Genomic DNA, 10,125 nt, shown 5'->3' with positions numbered 1-10,125 from the left:
AAAGTTTAAATGGGCCTTTCATGTTATATCATTAAATTTAGTAATACTATTTCTCGGGCATTAGGTTTTAACTCTTATAAGAATATACATATTTTTTTCTGTTAATGTACAAATATTTTTCCGATGTGTTTTGGATATTCCTTCTCTAATAAAAAGAGATACCATTTTGTTTTCGGTTGTACAAGAAAGAAGATCAAGCATTTTTCTTTTTTAAATTTAATAAGCCACATTAAAGAAGGAACGTTGCAATGCTACACGCTACATTAACGACGTCTCCAGAGTAACTGAATGACGGTTCATATGGAAATCGCAGGTAAGCGTCTCATACAACAACGCCCCCTATAGTTCGTTGCGATCGCGAATACTTTTATGACTTTTATTATATTTATGCTAGTGAGAACCAAAACAATATGGAAATGAATGGGGGAAAACTGTATCCTACCACGTGATTTCCCGGCCCATAAAAATGTAGCGTTAAACGTTTAACGCAACCTTGTTGAAAGTCGCATAAGAAGTATCACTTCAAAAAAAATTTGTTGTATCATTCTTTTAATTGATATATATAGTCCGTGGGCAAATTATTAAACGCACTATAAGATTGTAAAATCTTAATCATCACGTGATACTATACAGCTTTATTGTCTTTTTAAGAGACTGAAACCCAGGTTGTTTACGTTCTTGTATCAACTGGTTAACATTGTAATGCAATACGTTAAAAATACAATACAAATAGGAAGTATGTAAAAAATCTCCTGAATAAAAACCCATTTTTAAATATAAAAATACTGCCTATTAACTCGTGCAAAACATGCAATTATTAAGATTATTACTGTGGTTCTAATAATTGGGTCTAATTATTGTTATATACTAATATAATACCTGATATAATAAATATTTTATATTTATATAATATATCGTCTAATTTATCCAATCGTCAAATATATATCATATATCGTCGAATTTAACCAATTGATACACGAACCTAAACAAGTGCAAATCGGTTTCAGTCACATTAAAACAATAAAACTGTATAGTATCTCCTGATAATTAGATTTTTACATAGAATCTTACAGTGCATCTAGAAATTTGGCCAGGGAATGTATAAACAAGGGCGACGCAATAGTTCTGAACGATGTTAAAAATTCAGGCACTAAATTCATCTGGCGACAGCTTCACAATTTTTTAAACAAATCAATTTTCAGAAACCTTTTATCAGACTACAACAAATTGAATGTCTACCAGAAAAAATANCCGAATCCAATCAATTAAAAATGAAAACTGTTGCCAGCGCGAGAAAAGAAATATCATCGGTTTTATTGATACATACATACATACGTACGTTAGCGTTTTATATAATATAGATAGATAGATAACAAATTGAATGTCTGATTTTTATATATCTGTTTGAATTATACACATGAAGTGCAAAATGTTTCTATTTTTAATTTGTGAAAATATCAATACTCTGACTCAGGGACCGAAGACAAATTCAGGCCCAAGGCCGACCCAATTTTCAGGGCCCCTTACAAGACATTTTTGATATTATATTACTGATGAGTAGTCCTAAAAATAAAAAAGATTCTATTGTAGGTTATTTTTCTACGAAAAAAGTTAATGTATCTATAAATTAAAGTAAAATATAAAACAACAAAACAATGATATATCAAAATAAAAATAATTAGGTAACCACAAACAATTGAAATCTGCGATTTTTGCTAAAAGTCACTGATTAGCTGAATTATTTTTTATTGTAAGCTATAATTATTTTTTATCTAGTACTTAAACCAACACAAAGCTAGCCAACCTTTACTAATTTTTGAGGCCTCTCAGAAATGGTGGGCCCTAGGCCCATGCCTATTGGGCCTAGGCAATAATCAGGCCCTGCCTAACTCCTACTGAAACAAGTAATATAAAAATAAAAAAATTTAAAGTCAATTCCTACTTAGGACAACAAAGAAAAAATATTATTTTAGTTACTTTTTATTAAATAATTAAAAAAATTTTCCTCTCATAAAAAACTGAAATTAATTAATTAAATTTAATGAATGAATTAACATTTGAAAAAACTGTATTAACATCGAGTGTCATAGACTACAAGTTTAAAAAAAATTGTATTTGAACTTGAATGGATGAATAAAAAGTATTTTACGAACGATTGAAAATTTGAAACAAGATATATAGGGTGAACTAATAGTAGGAATCAAAAAACAACATATTTTTAAAGAACGGAATTTCGTTTGTATGATTTTTAGAATTCATACCATATAAACAAGAAATTCGTGCCCATCCTAACCTATTATATAATTTAAATATTTTTATCGAAATCATATATGACCGATCACGCGATATCACGAGACGAAATTTTTACCTGCAATTTGCGTCAATAATAAAACCGTTCGAAAACGCATAGTATCGAACTATTTTTTGCAGAAAATATGATGTAAGAAAATCATATATTATTTATTAAAATAAACTTATTGTAAAAACTAGAATGGTTTGCTAAAAGAAGGAAATTTAGTTTCGATCTTATTTTTATGGATTACCACTCTTCAATGATAGATAAACACCTGGCTGGCAATAAACGAAATGTGTATTTGAAAAGCATCCAATTAAAATTTAAACGTAAGTCCGTTTTCCTTGCATAAAAACGCTCTTTTTAAAAAAATTATTTCAAAAAGATGCCTTGACAAGAAATGGGTTGAAGAATTATAATTTTCCCGGGAATATAAATTTTTTCATATTAATATTAATTTGATAGTAGCATGTCAAAATCTCATGATTACAACAAAAAAGAATTTTTTTTGAATATTTAAATGGATGGTAAAATTGTTCACTCAGATTTTGATTTGTAAACAAATATATAAATCCTGATAAACAAAAACGCTGAAGTGCTACTAAAATCAAACAAAATAAATTGTTTTCCTAACACCTTAAATACAGAAGAAAATTTACTTTGACAACTAGGTTACCTATTATATTTAAACTACAATTTTTGAATTCTTTTAAAATCAAATTCACTCACTTTAATCTTTTGACAGCAATTAAAAAGTTCCCCCCTTTCATATTTGCTGCAACAAAATTATCTCACTACTTTCAACAACACAGTTGTTATTGACAATGCGCAAAAAATAAACCGACTACCGTAAATAACTTTTGATCTAATGATCGGATCTTAACGTTCTAAGACTCAATCAAAAAGGTTCGAGGGGGGGGGACCTCAAATATGCTAATTCATTACTGCAGACGATATTTTAAATTACAAAATGAGACACCAAAACGTACGTTATGGATAAATATGCCCTTTTTTTCTCATCCTAAAAATATCGGGGGTGACCGCGCAATCTTAGAAATATAGTTTGGTTGGGAGGTAAATCCAAAGATTCGCTAATTTTAAATTAAATTTATATTAATTTTATGTTATATTAATTTTCGTTAATTTTAAATTAATTTTATGTTAATTTTATTTTTGCGTATTTCACCAAGTCTCTAGTCTAGAGCTTTTTAAGCGAATTGAAAAATTTTTGCTCGCAAATTATAAAATTCGTTTATCTAAAGATAATTTCATGTAAAATATAACTTTCAGTAAATATTTATTATTTTTATTGTTTTATTTAATAAGAGTCAAAAAATTTAGAATAGTTAAGTTATACATTTTTTTAATGATCGGATTTGAAGAAAAGTGAGTCACTTCTTTATAAGTTGTCTAATTTAAAACTTTCAAGAGCAAGCAATAAATAGCCATAATTTTTGTTTAAAAAAATGCCCGAAACTGAAACAAAAAACGTATACAATAATAAAGGCTTTAAAATGAAAATATAATCTGCTTAAAGATCAAAAAGCAAAAAACGAAGAGAGAAAATGGAACGTCCCACTCCTTTTTAATACGGTAAAACCATGGCCAACTAGTTGGCCATGGTAAAACATACACACTGAAAATAAATAAATAAATAAAAGTACCATATTCTCCGCAGTATTTTGTTCCATTGACTTTTCCATCCGGGTGTATAGTTAACATAACACCAGTCCGACATTTTAAATACCCTTTTCGTGGTTTTCCAGGTGTATCAAACATGATATCGGCACACACGATGAGAAATTCACATAACAGTAAACAAAAAATATAAAGCTTATCCATGCATCCTTAATCGTTCGATCTGCACCTCTTTGCCATTTAGATTTTCTTTCAAAATAACATATTCAATATGGTTAAGGAGCTATTGGATTATACTTGGCATCTAATGAAATAATATTTATTGAAATTATGCATGTTAAAGATATAAAAGAAAATAGTTTCATAAGTTTAGGCTAACTGGCGTCTTGCTGCTAAATATTCATTCCATAACATTAGAAATTTAAGAGAGATTATTTCTTTTTTTTGTTCTTCGATATTTAAATATTCTTTTGTTACTGTATTATACAGCGGCAGGGTTGCCAATTCGATGAGTTTTTCCGTAAAAAAAAAATACTAATCTGGCTCCAGAGAGACGGGCAAAAATAATTTGTGATATCCAAAAATGACTTATGTATTTCTCTAAGTATTTCTCTTTTATGTTCGTCGAATTAACTCTCGAAGAAATAAATCTATTACAGTGATAAATTTCGAGAACAGAAATATTTAACGCGAAATTTATGTACTTGTAAAATTTTTGTATGCTAAATTATTTACTGTAATTATTTACTGTAAATTATTTTCTGTAATAACCATGCAGCAAAACTTACGTAGTATTAATCAGTGAAATCTAAATTTTCTTCAAATCATATTAAAAAACCCTATTTAAAAAGAGGCCCGTAAATTTAAAAAATATTCGAAGAAAAAAAAAATAAAGGGGACTTATTCGTGAATAAATGTACTTTTACTGCAGTTTAAAAAAATCATGTTTGGGGAATTTTAAACTTAAATTACAAATTTTATTGAGTAAATATTTCACCCTCTACACTCTTTGCACGTGCAGTACGAAAAAAGAAAACCTTTAATAACTTCTGATCTAGTGATTGGATTTTCAAGATGCAATCTTAATGGTTCAGGGGTAAGCTAAGTAATTAAGCGCAATTTTAAGTTGCGAAAACAAACACAAAAACGTACCCTTTTTTTTTTAATAAACATACGTCTTTTCTACAAATTTAGATTCGTAACTTTAACTCCGAAGTCGTCTCTGAGGCACCATCAACAGTCAACATTCTAAAATTAAGAATTTTTATACTTCAATGACTAGTAACAACATCATTTTAAGGATTTTAAAAATTATATAAAAATACTGTGTTATGTATTTTGAATGATTTAGTTCTTAGATTAGTTCAAACAGTATTTTAAAGCACTCGGAGGGCAAACGGTTAAAAATTAGCGAAGAGGCAACCAATATCCCCCAAAATATGGAACCAACTATATGGTCGGGAAGGTGATTTGAAATTTTGAATCCCAATGTTAAATTTACTTCTTCTTCTTCTTTTTTTTTTTTTTACGTGCTTCCTTATAGCTCTGAAATCGTTTTAACTATATCAATAAAAGTTTGCACATAATTATGAAACTCATTTATATTCAAAAATAATTTCATTCCAAAATACTGTTTTAAAATTGGTCATTATTTTTTTATTTAACGAATAACTATATTTATTACGATGCATAATATAAAATTCAATTATTATTTATTTTTGAATTGTAAACTATGTGAAGTTAATTGACAAAATTCAATATGTGTTAGCATAATTGGCTGTATAGTTCCTGAATAAAAAAAAATGAAAAAGTCGTTTTTTTTTCTTTTTATTTCTTATGTTCTATTCAATTAATTTTGTTATTTAAAATTACATCGCTTAAATGATTTAAAAAATAGGTGAGTATATGAGTGCAGAAAGAAGAAGTCATAATTATTTATAAAAGCAGAATCTTTTATTATCTCCGAGATTTTCGTTGTCAGTCTCCGTCAAGAATAAACACATTTTTTTAAAAAAAAATCGCTAACATTCGAACAAATTTTTATAACTTTAAATTTCAAATATTATTTAAAATAAATTTTATAAGGAAAGAATTCATTTTATTTTAAAAAAATTTAAAAGGAAAGAATTCATTTTTATGACCTCCCAGCAGATCACCGAAGTCAAGCATCACTGGCTGCCGTCAGTGTGCGGGTGGGTGACCACTTGGATCAGTCTGCGTAGGGACCGAGGGTGTGCGGTATTGGTCCTCGTAAAACTGTTCTACCGTTAAGTGCTCGACTTCGCCCGTAGATCGTCGGGCTACCGAAGAGGGGGTGCCATCCCCCCCAGCAGAGGATCAAAATTGTGGTGGCATGTCTTCGGATCATCCTCAGGGATGTTTCCCAGACCGTCGCCAATAGCCCATTGTGCAGCTCTAGTGCGACGTAGATGAACTTCAACTATTACTACTCATTTTTATGACCACGTAACTCGTTCATGGCAAGATAACTCGTCTTCCATGAATATTCGCTCTATTGTTGTATTAGTGAATATGGTTATGGATTGCAATCGATTATTATATTTTACAATAAAATAAACAAGTTTTAAAGGAATTTTCGTTTTGTTTTAATTTTGGTGCTGCGGTTGAACTTGAACCGCAGGGAGTGGAACAAAGGCACGTCATTGCAGCGACGAAAATTTTAAAATTATAGTTTGTCAATATCAGCTGGGTTTTTTCCCCGCGTGATATTTCATTGAAATCTTTGAAAACTTTCTCATATGAACTATCCCAGTTTAGTACATTAAAATGACGAAAACACACACAATAAGATTTTATATCCAAATTTAGATTCATGTGTTTATAACATGAAACACGCAATTTTATAAGATGAACTATTCACAAGGGGATCAAATTAATGTAAAGATATAAATTATAGCTATAATAAACTTCATAAGATTGTGATGTCTAAAAGAGTTTCTCTTTCACGTCCAAAATGGTGTTGACAAATATAGTTCCTAATATATAGCTAAATTATTGGACACAGTATGAGATTCTATGCAAAATCTTAATTAAGAGCTTTATTGTTTTTACACGACTGAAACAGGTTTGCACTTGCTTACGTTCCGTGTGTCAATTTTTTAAATTAGACGATAATGTACTGCTAACCGCTTATTACCCATTTTGTCAATGGTTAATAAGCGAGACGGTAAAAATTCTTTTACTAAAAAATAGGACTTTTTTTCCAATGCCCACCTGGAGGATGACCTTTCGTCAATAGAGGCATCTGAGGGGATATTATAGGTGGGCCAACGTTTCTCCCACAGTAAGGACAGAGAACATCCATGCCTTACCCGGGATTCTAACCCAGAGCCTTTCTGATGCAAGGCCCGTTCCCTGACCCCTACATAGGGCAAAAAATAAGACTTGAATGATTATTAAAAATGAAATATACATTAAAACATAGAACGAATCTAAGAAAAAAACACTAAATGTTGCTTCGCGTTTATCCTTATATTAATGCTCTAGTCTAGTCTAAAAAGTTATCAAAAATTAACCTCAACCTATTCCTTGTTATACATTTTTCATCTCCCAGTCATTCTTTATTTGCTTTTTATAAAATAGTTCAATTTATAATAAATTTGTATTTTGATTTGAAGTTTTCAATGGGAAACAAATATATCGATTTTTTTAAGATTTGCTTTTGGCTAAGACTATTAAAATTTAGCTAATACTTTTGATATTTGGCTAATTTACTGGCTAGTAATTTGAAGTTTTTAACGCTGCCTCTGCTACATTACATAAACCTAGTCTAACTGTTCAGAAACAAAACACCTGTGCCGACCGGCCTGTGTAGGGGGCAGGGAACTGTCCTTGCATCCGAAAGGTCCTGGGTTCGAATCCCGGGCAAGGCATGGATGTTTCTTTCTCTCTGTGTGTGTTCTATGTCCTTTCTCCTTTGTGTGTAAATGTAACCCGCCCTATAAACGGATTGTGGTTGTGTGAATGGCGTGGCAGAAATCGAATTCCTGGCCATAGATGGCGCCACTGAAAAACAGGAACAATCGCACCCCTACTGCCCAAAACAGGCATACAACAACAACACAAAACACCTGTAACTGATCACATTTCAAACTTTATTTTTAAGCCAATGTGAAGTCTTAAAGATTATTATAATAATAATATCAATAAGGGGGCAGATGCGTACTTATTTTGATTCAAAATGTGAAAGAAATATATATAAACTGATCATAAAAATACATTTAATCTGATAATTTTAAATGCTTTAATTTTAACTAAAATGTGTGATGTAACACTTTCTTTACCCTCTCCCTATTAACCTTGTCACCATTTCAAGAGCTCCCTACCCTTTCCTGTAAGCGTGACATCATCCCCATGGATGATGTCATGAAAATTTCGATGGTCGTTAAAATTCTTATTGCAGAATTGTATTGTTTATGATTGTATCAAAAAATTCTGAGATATCACCTGCTCTATCTCTTATATATAGAATATAAATAGAATGTTACTTTAGTGTATAGATATATACCACTACAGAAATATAATTCAAATTCACTATAAGACCTGTTAACTCGATTTTATATTTTGGTACCTTTTCATAGATAAAGGTTGACTTTGTCGACTACTCTCTCCCCACATCAGGCAGGGCCTGATTATTGCCTAAGGCCCACAATTTTTGAGGGGCCTGAAAAATTACTAAAATGTTTAAGGGAAGGTGGGATAACTTTGCGTTGGTTTAAAGTACTAAATAAAAAATAATTACAGTTTACAATAAAAAAAAACAATTCAGCTAGTCAGTGATTTTTAGCAAAAATCACTGATTTCAATTGTTTGTGGTCACCAAACTATTTTTAGTTTTGCTGTTTCATATTTTGCTTTAATTTATGGATACGTAAGCTTTATCTCAGAAAAATAATCCTCAATTGTCTGCTTTCAAAATTTCATCGATTTTTTTATCTTGAATGATGCAGTTCAATCGATTCTTTTCTATTGTTAGGCCTAATTACTCAAAATATTATGTAAACTTCAGTAATTTAATTTCAAAATATTTTGTAAGGGGCCCGGAGAATTTGGTGGGCCTTGGGCATGAATTTGTCTCGATCGGTCCCTGACATCAGGGCTAAAAGTCCATATCAAGACTTAAAAGAGTAAAAACTGGTAACAAATAAATTACATTTTTAGCTCTTTTTCGGGAATAATAAAATAACCATAACTACCAAATTTTTTAACGGATATAATTTATATATTGAATTGTTTCTTCTCCGTGTCAAAGTTAATAGCAGTGAAGAGCCGGCCAGTGGCCGAGTGGTTAGCGTGCCTGACTGCGAAGCCAATGGCTGCGGGTTCGAATCCCGCTCTGGGCATGGATGTTTCTCTCTCTCTGTGTTGTCTTCTGATGTGTGAATGTGGCCCACCCTATGAGCGAGTATTTGTGGCAGTGTGGCGTGGGTAATGTTGCTCGCCTCCGTGACTTTGGTTCACAGGTGCCCACTGGGTAACGATAAATGAGCGACACTTCCGGCATCTTCTAAGGCGAAGAACGAAAGTTCAGTGCCTGCCGTTATTAAAAAAAATAAATAAAAAAAATAGCATTGAATAGTTTATTGTTAAGAATAGATTTACTCCCCCCGAAAATTATCTATTTTTGAAATAACTCTACTATAAAAAAAAACTATCTACTTATAGCTTTTTCATTTTTTCGTGATCTTCTTAAAAAAAATTTTCGATTAGAAGAAGAAGATCAGAAACTTATATTAACTACATTATAAGCCTATACGCTTTTCTTTCATTTCTAAACTATACTTTAGTTGAGTTATAAAATGATGGAAAAAAATGCAATAATTTTTTTAAAAAACTCATTTCTCTGAGTATAATAAAATTTTCCAAGAATTAAATCTCATTCCAAAGTAATACTATTTTGTTGAAAACTTTTTCCGCTCAATTTAAACTCTTTACTCCCTCAGAGAAGCAGAATAAAAATGAATTGGAGCGGAATTTGACAAGAAAATTTACGGACTCTTTTGTGATTTGCAGAGAAATCCATTAAAAATAAATTAAAATGTAGTCCAATTTGTTTTCGTTCAACTGTGAAAAATATAACATAGTTTATGTTTAATGTGGTCGTCATTCTTTAAAAAATTACTTTCTAGGGTAAAAAATATTTTTAAAAGTGTTTAAATTTTTTCTCTCCATTT

At 30.6% G+C, this 10,125-nt stretch overlaps 2 protein-coding genes across 7 annotated transcripts in view; one reads left to right on the top strand and one right to left on the bottom strand.

Moving 5' to 3' along the window:
* LOC139425678 (uncharacterized) overlaps positions 1 to 4,268 on the bottom strand; it is a 22,485-nt gene extending 18,217 nt beyond the window's left edge. Inside the window, exon 1 of the mRNA XM_071181107.1 lies at positions 3,806 to 4,268. Coding sequence (XP_071037208.1) covers positions 3,806 to 4,135 — 330 coding nt within the window. The 5' untranslated portion in view covers positions 4,136 to 4,268. The remainder of the gene's footprint in view (positions 1 to 3,805) is intronic.
* Positions 1 to 10,125, top strand: part of LOC107446520 (scavenger receptor class B member 1) — a 66,691-nt gene that overhangs the window by 9,740 nt on the left and 46,826 nt on the right. The window lies entirely within an intron of this gene.

This window comes from Parasteatoda tepidariorum, chromosome 5 (genome assembly GCF_043381705.1).
Source record: "Parasteatoda tepidariorum isolate YZ-2023 chromosome 5, CAS_Ptep_4.0, whole genome shotgun sequence".
Lineage (NCBI taxonomy): Eukaryota > Metazoa > Arthropoda > Arachnida > Araneae > Theridiidae > Parasteatoda > Parasteatoda tepidariorum.
This window is presented reverse-complemented; position numbering and strand designations above follow the sequence as displayed.